At 51.1% G+C, this 16,567-nt stretch overlaps 5 protein-coding genes across 5 annotated transcripts; 2 read left to right on the forward strand and 3 right to left on the reverse strand.

Annotated features, from left to right (window-relative positions):
* Positions 1-336: 336 nt before the first annotated feature.
* Positions 337-5,302, reverse strand: VTN77DRAFT_8601 (uncharacterized protein; the record flags this gene model as incomplete). Its single annotated transcript, XM_069425117.1, has 7 exons — positions 337-480; positions 549-600; positions 726-1,261; positions 1,319-2,498; positions 2,545-4,725; positions 4,793-4,862; positions 4,954-5,302. 7 exons carry the CDS (start codon positions 5,300-5,302, stop codon positions 337-339), a joined length of 4,512 nt encoding a protein of 1,503 aa, XP_069274483.1.
* Positions 5,303-6,853: 1,551 nt separating this feature from the next.
* VTN77DRAFT_8602 (uncharacterized protein) lies at positions 6,854-9,768 on the reverse strand (the record flags this gene model as incomplete). The annotated part of the gene is made up of 3 exons (XM_069425118.1): positions 6,854-8,889; positions 8,962-9,522; positions 9,591-9,768. The coding sequence occupies 3 exons, from the start codon at positions 9,766-9,768 to the stop codon at positions 6,854-6,856; spliced, it is 2,775 nt and encodes a 924-aa protein (XP_069274484.1).
* Positions 9,769-11,004: 1,236 nt separating this feature from the next.
* VTN77DRAFT_8603 (uncharacterized protein) lies at positions 11,005-12,039 on the forward strand (the record flags this gene model as incomplete). Its single annotated transcript, XM_069425119.1, has 2 exons — positions 11,005-11,082; positions 11,752-12,039. The coding sequence occupies 2 exons, from the start codon at positions 11,005-11,007 to the stop codon at positions 12,037-12,039; spliced, it is 366 nt and encodes a 121-aa protein (XP_069274485.1).
* Positions 12,040-14,015: 1,976 nt separating this feature from the next.
* On the forward strand, positions 14,016-14,971 carry VTN77DRAFT_8604 (uncharacterized protein; the record flags this gene model as incomplete). Its single annotated transcript, XM_069425120.1, has 3 exons — positions 14,016-14,649; positions 14,732-14,800; positions 14,874-14,971. The coding sequence occupies 3 exons, from the start codon at positions 14,016-14,018 to the stop codon at positions 14,969-14,971; spliced, it is 801 nt and encodes a 266-aa protein (XP_069274486.1).
* Positions 14,972-15,080: 109 nt separating this feature from the next.
* Positions 15,081-16,357, reverse strand: VTN77DRAFT_8605 (uncharacterized protein; the record flags this gene model as incomplete). The annotated part of the gene is made up of 4 exons (XM_069425121.1): positions 15,081-15,655; positions 15,725-15,877; positions 15,992-16,245; positions 16,314-16,357. The coding sequence occupies 4 exons, from the start codon at positions 16,355-16,357 to the stop codon at positions 15,081-15,083; spliced, it is 1,026 nt and encodes a 341-aa protein (XP_069274487.1).
* Positions 16,358-16,567: the final 210 nt, after the last annotated feature.

Raw genomic sequence — 16,567 nt, forward strand, 5'->3', positions numbered from 1 at the left:
AGAAGACTAGGTAAATACCTATTAGTATAAGAGTAAAAGAGTACTAGATGAGTTTGCCTAACTGGGTTGAGAGGGTCACAGATTTGCGTGGGTAGATATATCCAAAGGGAGAAAAATAAAAAGTCTTCCTTAAAGTCAGGCTCCATATTCGATTCATTCGGTGGATTTTTGAATTTCTATTCCATCATATAATACCTAATACCTTTGAGAAATAATACGACAGGCTCGAGTATATATATGAGAGGTACATAGGTATATACCTAATCCATACAAGTTCTCGACATGGGTCAGCTGCCGGGCCGCCTAGGGCTTAGGGCTTAGGGCTTGGGCTCGGGGCTAGGGCTGGTGCTCGCCTACATCTAGGTTTCGACTCACCCTCGCACCAGCTTCTCCCACACCACCCACGAATCTGAAGCTTTTCCACCCATCTGAGACACCTCTAAGATAGCTTCCATGCAAGATAAGTGAATGAATGAGATCCTATTCAATATTACAGGTTAGATCAGATTGCCACGTCTGACTGTTGAAAACACAAGATCGTTACGTACGTTATAGTTGTCTTTATCCTTTCTTTCCTCCTTCCTGATGAGGCCTTTGAAACTAAATAAGGCAAAGAAAGAATACGACAGAGTCGAGTATATATGTATGTACATACATACTTGACAGGTATGTACTTAATCGATATAACTTCCCCTCTGATTGACTACCTATTCGAACGTCGCTACGACACAGCCAGGAAGAACGGCTTCTCGCCTTCCTTTGGCATGACGGCAGCCATCTTGACGAGATCGTCGCCCACAGCCAAGCGCAGCCTCTCCGCAGTCGCCGGCGAATCCAGTATCAGCGGCTCGACGACACCATTATCTGCCCTCGCGCTGCGCAGCGCGTCGCGTAGTGCAAACAGCACCGTCGATCCCAGAAACAGCGGCGGCTCGCCGACGCCCTTGCTGCTCTGGATCGAGCGGATGCTCGACCACGACACGCCCTGCAGAAAACTGACGTTGAATACCTGCGGAATGTCGCTGAACCCCGGGATCTTGTACGTGCCTGGTCCCCGCGTCGCCAGCTGCCCGCTCCCGTCGTTCGTCCAGAGCGACTCTTCGATCGTGAACAGCCCCTGGCCCTGCACGAACGCGCCTTCGATCTGCCCGTAGTCGATGGCTGGGTTGATCGAGCGGCCAATGTCCATTTTGATGTCTGTGTGCAGCACCGTGTGATCGCCTGTTAGGACGTCGAGTTCGACTTCGGTGCAGGCGACGCCCTGGTAGAAGAATATCGTGTGAGTCACTCGCAAATAAATACAGGAGCAAGGTCTTACCTGAGTGAAGTAATAATACATCGGCTTGACGGTCTCTGGATCGTAATTCCCGAACTCGTACCCTATCCGCGGCATTTTCCAGTGCCCTGTCGCGACGAGATTCACCCGGTCTCGATATGCGGCCTGCGCAATCACCTTGAAGTCGGCATCTGGCCCAAATCTCTCCCAGTACGGGCGCAGGCGCTCGTTGAGCTGGTCGCACGCGTCCTTGATCGCCATCCCGTTGAGGTCGCTCCCTGACGAGGCAGCCGTAGGGGACGCATTGGGAGTCTGGTACGATGAGGTGTCTGCAGTATACACACTCTCCAAGGGGACATTCAGCTCCTGGGCCGCAATCTGACACATCTTGGTATACAATCCCTGGCCCATCTCCGTGCCGCCATGGTTGAGAAGCACAGACCCATCCGTATAGATCTTCACAGAGGCCGCTCCCTGGTTGAGATGCAGCGCCGTGGCGAACGAGAGACCAAACTTGGTCGGAATCAGGCAGATCCCTCGTTTCTTCCATCGGTTCTGCGAGTTGAACTGTGCCACCTGTGCCTTGCGCTCGTCATACCGCGCCTCCTTTCGCACCTGCTCCAGTAGCATCGGGACGTGCCAGTCTTCGTCAATCTTCTGCAGGAAGGGAGTTCGATCCCCCTGTTTATACAGGTTCTTCCACCGCAGCTCGTCGCTGTCCATGTCCAGCCCCTCTGCCACCGTGTTCATGAAACTTTCCGTGAAGAACATCGCCTGGGGAGCCCCAAATCCACGGAAGGCGGTGTTGCTATGTGTGTTGGTCTTGCACACCCAGCCCCGAATGTGCACGTTGGGGATCTCGTAGCAGTTGTCGAGATGGGTCATGCATCGATCCATGACTGACGCGCTCATGTCGAGCGAATACCCACCATTGTTGTAACAGTCAGCTTCAAGCGCCACTAACGTACCGTCATTCATGACGCCCACCTTCCACTGGCATTTAATGGGGTGTCGCTGCCCGCTGGTCATCATGTCTTCATCGCGATTCAGCATCGCTCTCATCGGTCGACGTTCCTTCATCGCGGCGATCGCCAGTAATCCAGCCAGTTGAACGCTCCGAGACTCTTTCCCTCCGAATGCACCGCCCATTCGCTTGACTCTTGCGTTGACGCGGTTGCTTGGGATGCCAGTTACCCGACTGATCATCTCCTGTGTTTCCATCCTGCGAGTGTCAGCGGATAGTATTGCTGCATAGAGTTCGGACTTACGTATGTTGAGTCGACGACCAAACCTCCACCGAATTGTCCTCCGCATGAGGAATGACCATGGCAGCGTTGGTTTCGAGATAGAAATGCTCCTGGCCGCCTACTCGGACGACGCCCTCGAAAACACGATCACATCTGGCAAATACCTGCGCCATTTCTTCCGGAGGCGCGCCTTTGCGGAGATCCTTGCCATAGGGATAGAAGCTGTTCGCCTCGATGGCTTCGTCGATGGTCAGGATCGGCTTGAGCTCCTCGTATTCGACCTTTACCGCGCGAGCGGCTTGTTGAGCCTTCAACGCCGTTTCGGCATAAACCATGCCAATCGGTTGGCCATGAGAGTAGACCTTGTCTGTTGCAAACCAAGGCTCGTCTTTGGCGATCGAGCCCCAACTATTTTTCTCTGGATCGATGCTATTCTTGTCGATATAACCGACCGCCAATCCAGGTTTGAGAGCTGCTGTCCAATCAACCGACTTGATGATTGCGTGCGCCTTCTGGGACAGAACGAGGGCGCCGTACAGCTCGCGATCGTGATGGGGCATGTCGTCGAGATACTCCGCCTCGCCGGTGGCGTGCTTGAGGCCGGACAGGTGAGGGATCTGTTTCCCTACCACTCTCTGCTCATGCGGATTGTAATTGTCCCTTGTGCCGGAAGAAATGCCACGATGAATCTTCTTGATCAGGCCAAGGTCCACCTCACCCAGCTTCATCTCTGCAATGACCTCGTGCCAGAAGCGGAAGAACATGGATAGAGCCAACGTCCTTCGATAAGTGGCCATGCCGCCAGGAACGCTGTACGGTAGCTGGAATGTCTGCTCCAGAATCTTCAGCGCGCCCTGAAGAGTCTGCGAAGACTTCCACGGCTTGCCTGTCAAAGACTTCGCGCACTCCATCGCCAACAGCGTCACCGGAGCCATACCCCCGTACGCCAGGGATACATCTTCCACGGTGCCGTTCTGGTCGAGTCTAACGCGGAGTGCAGCAGTGACAATTGCGATGTCATCCTCCTTCCTTTTGGACTGCTTGTAGGACTTCGTCAGCTCCATCACTCCAGGGGCAGGGATCGGGATGTGAATCCGGGTGATGACGCTCCCAGCAGGCAGAGCGGTTTTTCTATAGCCTCGAAACATGGAAGCCATTGGTAGAGAGACTTCCTCCTTGGCTGTGCGCGCCACGACGATGGCATTCACCGCCATGAGCAGAGGATTCATATCCGAGATGGGAGAGGCGGTCGCTATGTTTCCAGCCAGCGACGCAGCGTTGTGGATCTGACGCCCAGCAAAGTATCGAAGCACCTTGGCCATCGCCCCGAAGACGGAGCCCCGGAGACCCAGCTTCGACGAGAGCTCCAAGCAGACAGCTTCAACATCCGTCAGGGAGGTGTTGCCTCCGATTACCAGCTCCTTCATCGTCGTCACATCGTCCGGCACCTCTAGGGCAGTGAGTTCGTCGATATCAGCGACAAAAACCGAGACCGCATAAGTCGCAGCCTTGAAGCGGACCTCTATCTGCACCTCGCTGGCCCCGCTGACCAATTTCGCAGAAGGGTAAACGGCAAGCAATTCGACCAGCTGCTGCAGGTTGACCGGCCGAAGCCAGATCTTGGTCTTGTCGCCGTAGCAGATCGGCCGGTTGACAAATTTCCGCAACGCGGGGGGATAGATCAGTTCTGTTGATGGGGAATACGGGCGAAAGTCGAACTGTGGGACAGATTTCATCGGAGACTTTACCTTCTCGCCATCCTTGTCTGATTGACTTGTAATGGACGTCTCGTCGCTAGATGGTGAGCTTGGAGGCTGGCTTGCATCAGAAGCTGAAGAACAGGATTTTCTGGGATCGTCGCGACAACAGCCTCCTGGTCGGCCGCAGGATCCTGCAGCGGGGGAAGTAGATAAAGATGCCTCCAGATAGGAGACACTCCCCTCTTCCGATCGCCCTGTTGTGGAGGTCGTCCTTCCAGAATGGTCGTCATCCACCAGCCGACCCTTGAGATCTTCCGTGACAAACGTCTTCGCAGCCTGCAGGACGGGTTTATATCCCGTGCATCGACACAGGTTTCCATCGAGATGGCCTCTGAGCTCGACATCCTCTTCTGACAGGTTGAATTTCCCGGACTGCGGATCGTAGGCATTTCGGATCATGGCATAGAGAGACATGACGATACCGGGAGTGCAGAAGCCGCATCTGCAAGCGTCAATGAGAAGACTTTATTAGAAGGACTTCATCACAGGAGGTTGAATTTAGCACGTACTGCGAACCATGGAGCTTTGCTAGACGCTCTTGAAGAGGATGGGGATTGTTCACGCTGCCTAGTCCTTCGACTGTAATGACATGTTTTCCTACCACTGTGGAACAGTCAGCTCACAGAACTTTACCCCACTCGTCCGTTCAGGAAATGGTATGACCTCGTACCTCCAACAAGCGGATACAAACAAGCATTCACTGCGAGATGGCGGATCCGTCCACGTCCACGTCCACGTCCACCGCGCCGGGTGTCAGGCACCTGCAAAACTACTGTGCAGGCACCACAGCCCCCCTCGCCACAGCCCAGCTTGGTGCCTTTGAGCCCATGCTGCGAGCGGATGAAGTCGAGGAGAGTCCAGTGGGGATTAGGGTTGCGGAGTTGGATGCGCATGCCGTTGAGATAGAACTCGAGCGTTGAGCTCGTGTATGTCGAGTCTACGAGAGCCTGGAGGGCGTCGTCGGGACTCAAGGCCGTTGGGACGACATCTGGCTCCGTGACGGGGGTGGGAAGCACCATCTTGGCCGTGATGTCTATCGTCGAGTCGTCTTGTGGCTGTCCGACAAAACGATCTAATAATTAGACTGGATAAAAACGATTCCGCTTAACGAAGACCAAATTCTCTCGCCATTGAAAATGGGGAAGAAGAGAGAAGTCATATCTAACGTCTGTTCAGCAAGAAAGAGGTCGTCTTTCGTCCTACGCAAGTCGGCAGATCGGAGGTGCGTACCAGTCAGAGATGCGCATGCGCGATGGCAGCGTTGAGCGGCGGATTCGACCAGTACATCCATCAGGAATAGTAATGTCATATGTATTCAGTAATCTGCATTACTACATCATGCATTCCTGCAGACTACGTAGCTCCATCATCTACGCGGTCGATCCGGGCTTGTGCGACAGCCTATATCCATCATGCATCCCTGAGAAATCGACTCCTCCAAATTGGCTGTCAACTGCAGGGGTTCGCGACGCTATGTCATTGTATGTACTGTACTCTGTACAGTAGAGACGAATTTATCAGAGCAGAAATCCACCCGGCAATCTTATCAGACAGGGTTCTTTCTTGTTGTCTATCGATCCGACAAGAAGCGATAACCGTGAAGAGACGGTTAGTTGTGGGGATAGAGTGTACATACACCAATGAAATGATAGGGCATGGAAGCCATGCATATGGAAAGATAGATACTGTATCACTGGCTGATGCAACGATAATTATTACGATGATGAACAATTGTCACAAGGTCACCCTTTGGCCGGTCCAAAAGTGGGGGTTCAGGGTTGGGGGTTCTTGAACCAAAGCCCTAACTAAACCGCGGGTCCGTCCCGAATGCAGGTCCCGCTTGACACCTAGCATACCTAGGAAATGTACCTATGCGTCTATCGAGAATAGTGAGGTGGGCTGCAGGGCTGTGGAGAATATTAATACCCTGATGTTAATAAACTAACTAGTACGTACATTACACACCTTCGCTTCAGCAATATACCTAAGTAGCTCTGTTCATAATGTATGTCTATACGTACATACGTAAATACATCTACAGTGCAGGAGAGTACGTATGCATGTACATACTTAGGTACTCATCCCACCTTTGACAGATGACAGTTCACCATTTTTGGTACTGTCGAGACCATAGTTGCAACTTAGATATATTGGGGGAAAAGAGAGAAAAAAAAGGAACACTACAGAGGGGCAACATGGTGTGCGGAAGTGCTACACAGGTATATATACATAAATGGCTGTCAAGCTACCACATGTCAGATGAACGCATGTTACAGACTAGCTAAGGAGCAAGTGTCATGGCACTTCTTTTTTTGGCCGGGTTTGCAACAATACATGTCTTTCATCAGTAAACACATAGATACGAGAAACAAGGATTTCAAATAGTAGCAACAAATTCTCCTTCAGATCCACCACCACTTGGTCGGTGAAGAGTTGACTGGAACGCCAAGTATCGAGACCCAAAAAGCGATATAAAACAGATAGAGAAACAGAGAGAGAAAGCAACTGCAGACATCCAAGAGTTAAATGATACTTGCTTGAGTAACGTAATCGTCAGCCAGATCATATGTTCACCTCACCGCCAACTGATGCAGAACCTTCATTGCATCGTGCACAACCGCCCATCTGACGGCGGCAAGCTGCTTGGCCATTATCGACGTCAACCCCTCCGTGTTGAATCGCCCCACCAGAGACGAGAGTTCTTCCAGACTGCTGCAAGTCGTCATCGCAATCAACATGGAAGTCATTTCGTTCTTGGCGTTGGAACTGACATGGTTGTTGCCACTGCTGTGATGAGGATTGCCGTTGCGTTCTGCTTCACCGTCCAAGGCTATCCTCTCACTGGAAGCTGGAAGGTGGAATGCCCAACAGGTGAGAGTCGCCAGATAGAGACACCACGAATAGTAAAACACATCCGTGTCGTCCCAATCGTTGAGGTTCATAATGGCGTCCTGCAAGATAGACGATGCATGCCGCGCCGCTTTGGATGCTGACCGTGGATCTTCATTCACCCACCGAGTCACGTTGCGATGAGAGCGCTCAAAGTCGGTGGCAGTGACAACGCGACCCAAGATGTGAGGAGCACCCGCGTATATCTGCAGATCCAAGATCTCCACGTTTAACGTGATGTGTGCTGCGTGATAAAGAACGCTGGTCGTCGTTTTGAGGCCGGTAAATTCCCGCAAATCTACCCTCTGCTCCAACTTCATAACCATACAGTCTGCGTCGAAATCGGCCTTCCACAGGTCATAGGAACGCGCGATGCGGGTCTTCCACGCTCCCACCAGGTCAGGAGTTTCCGATCGGAGGGTGGTCTGGTCTCGACGTTTGAGGTCAGAGGAAACTGATAATAGACCGTGCAGTACAAAAGTCCTCGCGAGCGCATTCAGATGTCGGGGACGGAGGACTGCACTCGGGGTGATATAAGCCTTCAGAACCGAGAGGAATAGCCGATGAGGGCCTTCCCGTCGGGAGTTCTCGAACCACTCCTCTGCAGAGGTCGCCTCCCAGGATCCAGGATCGCAGGGCAAGGACGAGCGGATTTCGAAGGCAGACATGCACAGGGACTGCGAAAAGAGCACAGCATGCTGCGTATCCCACATGAAGCAATGCATGGCCAGCCGCTTGCGCTGCTCTGCGTCCATGGCTCGTCTCCACGCTGCTTCTAGATCATCAGGCCGTTTGCTGATACCGGACGTTCGGATGGTAGGGCAGTCACTTCGTCGGATGAGTTTAATTAGCACGCAGTGGAAGAGCTGCGCCATATCACGCTGCTTCTGGCCCGCCCGCTGCTTCCCAAAGCAGTCGATCAGTAGCATCGTCTGGAGAAGCCAAAGTTCTGGTAGAGCTGAAAATGCCGCATGCGCGAACAGATGATTACGAAGAGTATCATGTATTCGAACAGCCAGCTGATGGGCTTCACGGCTGCTATAGGTCGCCCCCATGCAAAGGACAGCCGCTAAGAAGATGGAATCCACCTTGTCCGGATCAAATGTCGCCTGGTGGATGAGCGGATAGGCGGTGTTAAATCTGGTAAAGAACAAGTCACAGTAGCTCTGTAATCGCGGCAAGGTAAGAAGAGAAGACGACAGGTCGATCTGCATGCCTTCCGGAGTGATGGGAGATGACTTCGAAACAAGCTGGAGCACTCCTGCTCTTGCATTTTCCGTGATCTGAGGTAGACAGGCGTAGACGTTGCCCGACTTGGACGGACCCATCCAATCCATGTCCGAAAAGTCGGGCTCTCGTGAATCGTTGTCAAGGAGTGAGGTATTTTCAGGCTCAGAACCATTGCTAAAACAAATGGCGGGCTGCATATCCCCTGCGTCTTTCATCATCTGTCCTTCAAGCATCGTAGAGCTGCTCTGGCCATCTGACGGCAGGTTGGCAAGGACAGGCTCAGCCGGTGCAGAAGATGGAGGACTCTGGCTTGAATTCTCGCCTGACAAAAACGGCTGAGAAAACATCTCAGAAACAGGTTCCGCAAAGTTGGTCAAGTCTGTCGTGAGCGGAATATTGACATGGGTGAAAGCATCATCTAGAGACGAGACGTCGAACAGCCAGTTGTAGTTCAACGTTGCGGCAAACGGCATATTGAACGACGTCGCTGTATACGTTAGAGAGAGACAGACTCAAGGTCACGAGAGACGGCTCTTAACTCGGATAGAGGAAGACATACCTGTATCCAGATTGAAGAAGTCATTGTAATCTAATCCGCTCCAGGTCTGCCAGGAGCCATCAGCCGCGTCGAATTGCCCTGGGATCGGTTCCACGTAGGGCTCGTACGGCCCACCAGGGACCATTGGAGCAAGGAGAGGCTCTGAAGCGGTAACGATGTCGCAGGACTCTGCCAGCGCATCGACATTGACGCTAGAATTCGAATCATGGGTCGACCGTGGAGGAGACACCGGAGCTCCGCGAGGGGTGTAATCACGAGGATCTTCATGGATGCCTGATCCACAACTGGTACCCGGCGTGGTTAAGAACTCGGTTTCCAGACGCGGACCCTTTGAAGAAGCTGAGATGCTGCCACATGAGCTCTGAGTGGATTCAATTGATGAAACACCGGCATACGACGACGACGACGCCGCTGCTGCTGCTGCCCTGGCTTGTTTCTTCGTCGGTCTTGTCACGATCCTCCCATCTGGTCCTCGTCGCGTTCTTTTACGGGTCTCCAGGACTCCTAGACCAGGACCTCCGGCCTCTTTGTCTCTCTTCGCATGTCGGATCATGTGTCGACCTGAAACGAAGTCAGCATACGCCAGTCTTGACGAACCAGAAACAAAGTAATCAGCTATATCAACGTACCTAGCAGATCAGGTCGAGTGAAGTGGACGCCGCAACGCTCGCAGCAGTTGTCGTCTTGCGTGTGGTTCAAGGCATGGCGACGGAGGTGTTCTGCTCGGGTGAAGCTCTTGCCGCAGTTGGGGTAGCTGCAGACATGAGACTTGACCAGCGGTGGTTTCGACGATGGCACAGAAGCCATATCGTAACAGCTTTTTCATCTCTCCCTCTCTCCCTCTTCCTGGCCCTGCTAGACTGAAACAAACGAGATTCAATTCTCGTCGAGCTAGAGAGAACGAACAAGCAGCAGAGCTGACAACAGGCCCGGTGAACATGCGGAGAAAAGGCCCAATCGAAACTACTGCGGAGAAAGGCAGGCAGAAGGGTCTCGAGTTGGACAGAATCCATGTCCATGATGATCCAGCAGTTCGGGAATGGGAAGCCGATTGATTGATTGCTGCCAGTATGTATTCAGGATTCGTTACATACCTGCCTAGCTTAGTTACCTGCTGCTTATTACCTGTCTCTGTAGGTTATTATTATTGCCGTTTAAGAGAGAGCGATAAGAGCATGAACCCTTATCAACCTATCAATGCTCCATTTAAGCGTCAACTGGACTACTTTATCCAGAGGTGCGTGGGCGTAACCTTCCCTTGTGAGCAGAAGCAACAACCCTATTGCCACGGCCGGGACTCGTTAACTAGATTCGAACTAGGGGGATTGATAAGAGAGACAACGTGCAGCATGGATACGGATATTGTTATGCATGCTGTACAGACGAGCATCTCAACCGAGATAATCCGAAAAGGAAAGTATCCATGTTGTCTGGAAAATGCATGGCGACTTCAATCTATTCAGTCTCTCGAATCAATGGCAACGGCAGTTTTGCCTTTGCTTCCTTCTTTCAACGCTCGCTGGATGAGCCGTTCGCTCTCGCTATCCAGGGAACTCATTGCCTCGTCCAGCAGCAATATCGGCGCATCCTGCGTGATTGCCCGCGCGATGGCAACACGCAGCTTCTAACCTCCTGAGAGGGTGGTGCCACGCGATCCGACTGTTTCTTGACCCCGTCGGGCAATAACTCAATCATGTCAGATAACTGCGCTTGACTGATCACATTCCGAAGCTATTCAGCGAGCAAAGACGTGGATGCACCGAGAATGATGTTTCCTTCGATTGTTCCCTGGTACAAGACCGGTTCTTGGCTGAGCAGCGCAAAGAGCTTCCTTATCTCCTCTGGTCGTACATTTTGAATAGGAATGCCAGCGATGAGGACTTTTCCCAAGGTGACCTCCGGGCTAACGAGTGCGATGAATTGTCCTGGGTAGATTTTCATGCTAAGCTGCTTTTCAACGGAGTAGGGGAATCCCACTCAGCGATGGACGGCAATTCTTGCTTCTGACTCGAGCTCTTCGATATGCGGTCTTCCAGAGCGAAGATGGCCCAAGCGGACGATATGCCCTTGGAGATGTCTTTGTCGACGTTCGTCAGTGTACCAACAAGAGTCAGGCGTCTGGTAGGCCAAGATATACCTGAGCTATGGGCAAAAACTGGCCCATAGATTGAGAGCCAGACGAAAACCATGAGCAATTGCGTCGTACTGTATTCGTGGAAGGACAGCAGGCGACCTCCATACCTACAAGGTGGGTTAGAACAGTGTGACAATCATGTGGACAGGTTTGCGACCACTGACCAGAATGCCAACTCCCAAAAAAAATGAAAATAATAAATAAAATAAAAGCCTCCGATAAGGGGCGCCCTCCCTCCCGGAGCACCCCCACAATTTATTGTTAGGAAAGAAATGGGTTCTCTTTGTTGGAACCAGAAGGATTCGAACCTGGGTTGTATCCCACTTGTGACTTTTGGTAGGTGCAGTCCTAACCACTGCACCGCAGCCCTAGGTTCTGATTGATAGGTAGAGAAACAAAGAAATTATATGTCTGATCGTGAAAGGAGGGTGGGGGGCTGGATGACAGGCAGGCAGTTGGTCAGCTCACTGAGAGCTGAGAGCTGTGTCTGGCGTACCTCAATGCTTCATCCAAGTAAAGCTCGCACCAGATGGAAACTGTTTACACATGCCTGATGGATCTCAACCAGAAACATCCTTCTCGGGTTGGAGAATCCGGAAGAGGGCCATACATAGTAGCTCAATGGCAGCACATAACCCTCACGGTGTACTGTGCAGCTCGACAGCAGTGTTCTCCCAGGAGCTGTGCAAACCTCAATAATCGGCTCCGTGTTCAATGCAGACACCGGCGCCGAAAATAAACTGAAGACCGCAGAAGATCACAATGAGGCCCAGCTTCCAACCTGTTGCGAGCGCGAGAGCAACAGTGGTGATGAGAACGACACCAACAGTCGCAATGACACCAATGTTATTTCCCGCAAGCGAATTGATCGCATCCAGGTCGGTGGCAAGTCGAAGAAAACACTCGGTTGTTGGACGATGCTCTTGAAGGATTTGAGCCAGTAACATTGGGCAAAAACCTGGAAGCCTGTTAAGATCAACACTTCATCCTCAATCTTCGAACGAAGCTGCATCCAGCCCAACAAATTCCGAGGTAGTCAAATCCAACGACGATGGCTAAAATGAACCACATCAAAGCCCAAAAATTGCCCTGAGACACGAGCACTGCCCATTCGTTCAAGAGCAAATCGGTGAATACAGAAATGAAATTTCCAAAGATCAGCGTCATCAAAGGTAATATGGTTCCTGGACCGATGGAGCATAGGATTTTAATCCCAAGAGCAATTTCTCGAAGGCCGTCGATAGACTGATGATCCTCTATTCAAGTGATTAGAAAGGTTTCACTGAAAAGCATTGTAAGCCCACCTTATATATTGAAATGAAACCTCCAGTTTACTGTCATTTTCTGTAGCTTCTATGACGCCAGACGAATCTCGTACATCTGGGGCCAGTCCCTTGTGGTTAGACTCAATCTGGCTTGTCTCCATCCTTTCACTTTCTGCCGCATTGGAAGCTGCCATTTCGATAACCAATTGATAAAAACTAAATTGTCCGGTGACAGCAGCTCCATTGTCCATCTCATTTTATATCCTCTCTTACATTGTATCTGGATGATACTTCTGTCGGGAATTCCGAGGTCAGCCAATGGAATCGCCGACTAAATCTTAGCCTGCCTAAAATTAGAACGAGTCGATCTTTGGTCTATCAGGACTGCAGGTGATATGGATAGAGGATGCCGTTTTGACGGAGGTTGTCGGATTCCGAACGTTCCTAGCATACAGCATACCAGTTGTTAGCCTAATCAGCTTCCACATGCCGAAATCAATCGTATCTTGCGATTTCTTCTGATTCTTTTTTAAGCTACATCTCGTGAAATAACAGGGCAGAGAAAGAAGCGTTATGGCGGAAGCAACCAGACCTACGCCTGTCAAGCCAACTCCCTTGGCCAAATATGCGGTATAGTCACGAAGCCATCACAGCTCGTCCGGTCCTGACTATCGCCAGTGCGATCACTGCAGAAGTGAGAAGCTCAAATACTCGCGGGAGCTTCCCAAGTGCAGAAACTGCAGACCGTGCCCCGCAAGCTGCGACTACTCACTTGTCTCCCAGGAGAGAAAGACAAGGCAAATATACATTCTCGCCTGTCAGCAGGAGTAATGACTCTTCTATAGGATTGTGGCAGTAAAGGATGGCAATACCACAGACACCAAGCCTCCCAAATCACCTAAATCCTCAAATTTACTTACCAAATTCTATGGATTTTTACCTATTTGGTTATCTGCTAAAGTCTTTTTAATTCCTAATTAGGAAATTTAGGTCTATATTTATTTAAATATTGTGATAATTGCTCCTATAGCCATAAAATGGCAAAAAAAATAAGCAAATTTTATATCGTAATTTCAACTAAGGCTTTATAAATTTTTTAAAACGATATATCTATTCTTTACAGTATTGTCTCCAGATTTTTTTTTATTTTTTAGAAAATTCTAATATTGGGCTCATAATTCATGTTTAAAGTCAAGAATTTGCATACAAAAGTTACGACTTTTGTGAGTTTGGGTGCCAAGATTTTACCAATTTTTGCACACGCTAAATTGTATTTTCTATACAGAAGTCAACGAGTTTCTTGCCAGTGACCAGTTAGCCTGGAACTTGAATGCGGAAAAGTTCCCCTTAAAAACACTGCAAAAAGCGGGAAAGCCTAACCCAATCGCGTAATAGTCAAATTCCCCAGTTCCAGTCCAAATAACAACCATTTCGTCGATTGTATGCAATCCACCAGTGATTTTAAGATGTTTTCATTCTATGCATCCCAAACGATAATGTATCAACTGGAAGATTTTTCCTTCTCCTTCTTCTTTTGTGTCGCAGTTATATCTTAGAATACCACCTCTCTCTTCTATTCTCTCCTCCGATCCGGTCCTGTGATGATACCTACCTCTCCATTCTTAGAATAACTTCATGTACGGAGTACGCATACCATGACGTCGCGATACCTACGCCATCACCATCAGCAGCAGCAGCAGCAGCAGCAGCAGCAGCAGCATTCGCGCGCGCCTTCAGTCAGCAGCACAGCAACGACGCAGACCGCCGCCTCCGCAGCATCAACGACAGTTCCTGCATCTTCGAACAACGCGCATTCTTCCACAATGGGACCGAGTACCTCTGTCCGTCGAAACCTGTTCCATCACCACCTCAGCCGCCGGCCTGCATCTGCTGCTGCCTCTGCCTCCGCCTCTACTACCACTACTACTTCCGCTTCGAGCGGGAATCCCACTACTACTGCTACTACTGCAGCTGCTACCGGTCTATCAGCAGCAACAGCAGCAACGTCTACAACATCAGCACCCACCATCCCATCATCTCTCATTACAACAGGGCCAGTCGACAACGGCGAAATCGTGACCCGCGACCAGAACGGGAATTACAAACTGGACATCCCCATCCTACCGCCTCCGCTGCTCGACGGGGATGGCGATGGCGACGACGACGACGCAGCGATGGAAGGCGTGGAAGGAAAAGGAGGAAGAAGACAACAACAAGGTCGGTCCAGTGGGGGATGTGGTGCCAGCGCCGGTGGTGCTGACGCGGAGCTTGGTGGGAGAGAGAAAGAAAGTACGTATATACGTCCTGAATACACCCAAGAATGATATATTGCTTTGAGGAGGAGAATTCCGGCTAATTGTTACGGTTGAAGAAATCGAGGCAAGCCTCGTCGAGATGATGTATCGGAATCGCAGCAGGCAGCTCAGCAGTGAACCAGCCGGTAAGTCGTTCTACCACCTCTCTTGTGTCAGTTTAAACTGGCGCCGTAATGGCAACAAATCTAACTGTTCTAGAAATCCTCAATCTCATCCACCAGTCTCTCCGCAACAAGGTCGCCGCTCTGGATGAAGACAACTGGATGTACGAAGTAGAAGACGATATTCGGGTCTAAGGAAACGTCTATCTCAACGATCTACAACTTCGCTACGTCGCATATGCATGGGACTCATTATTACATCGACAGGTCTGCTCGACAAAGCGATATACAATGCAGACAGCCCTCAGTCAAGTTCCATATTGGATGGCGGCGCTTCGACCTTCTTCGACGGACCCCTATTTGACCGGGAGGCCCCTCCCTGACCACCAAACAGCATATTACCCATCATATCGAGGAGTGGGTTGGTTTGTCTCGGGACCTTGATGCCAAAGTAGATTTCTCCAATCCGTGCCAACGCGTCATCCCAGATCCCGATCTCTTGGATCTGCGCTTCATAATGCTTGGTCAGGTCCCGGAACAGATCGGGGCTACCACGCTGGATCGCAAGAAGCAGCAAGCTGATAAAGTTCAACAAGGGCAGCGAGGGGTACACCCGAACGTCAGAACTGGCACTGCTGACCTCTTGCGAAACAAGAGCGGGGTTAGAGGAGGAAAGCCGCGAGGTAAAGATGAGAAACGCCTTGTTGGCGCTGCGCAGGTTACCGGTCAGCAGGAAGGGGAAGACGGCGCGAGATGCGTAGATAGGCGCGGTTTGAGAGTCGTCGTTCGTGTACCACTCGAATTCCAGCTTCGCAAGCGTCTCAGCGGATTCTGTAGTTCCGAGTGCTAGATGCTTCTCTGCGTCGTATGGCTCGTTCTCTAGACGGTCGTTAGGAAAGCTGTCATTTTTATAGACCTTCCAACACAATCAGGGTCGACATGACATACCTTCAGCGTACACCGATCCAGCAGCGTGATGTAGCTCGGGATCTCCTCTCTCTAGGGAACCAAATTTCGCGCTCCAGCCAATCATCTCGTTTATAAACCTCTTTCGCGATGGTTCTTCCGGTGGGAATTCGCGCAACAGCTCGATAAGACGCTCTATAGAATGGTAATTAGCAGGCAGTAGAAAAATAGGGCAGGCCAGCTGCTTTCCAGAACATATATTCAAAGAATACCAGCCCGAAACAACATGGAAGGGGAGGATAGACTCACTCTTCCGCGCCCTCGACACCGCATCATCCTCATCACTGATCTCCCATCCGGCTTTGTTGTACACCTCCACGATCAGCATGATAGCGAGATCTCCACCACTGGCAGATGCACCCTGCTGGGACCCTGCTCGGAGCAGAGCCTTGGCTCCGCCTGTTAGGATTTCCGCCGCGGCGTCATAATTCGACTGTTTGAGGTAGCGCGCAGCGATGACGCGGAGCTGCTGGTGGGCTTCATAGTATGCTCCGGCGGCGATTCTGGAGAAAGAAAGCAGTCAGCTGGTTGTTAAGCCCGTCACACAAGGAGCTGGAAAGGAGCCACGCACTTTTCTTGCTGGCGAGCAATGGTCTTGTCGATCCGGGAGGTCATGTCCGCGACTTGATTTCCTCACACAGCACGGTTCACGGGACAATGAAACGCTATCCTGCGAGGCAGATAGCCTGTCACGCTCGCAGCGTTGCCAAAGCAGGGTCCAAATGAACTCAGATTTCTCGAACAGGTGTCCCAAGCAGAGGTACGGAGTATGGAATGATGTACTGCGTTGGCGGGATGGCGGGGACGAAGGCGGAGCTTGTGCTG

The sequence above is a fragment of the Rasamsonia byssochlamydoides genome (assembly GCF_041956645.1).
Source record: "Rasamsonia byssochlamydoides strain NRRL 3658 unplaced genomic scaffold VTN77scaffold_75, whole genome shotgun sequence".
Classification (NCBI taxonomy): domain Eukaryota; kingdom Fungi; phylum Ascomycota; class Eurotiomycetes; order Eurotiales; family Trichocomaceae; genus Rasamsonia; species Rasamsonia byssochlamydoides.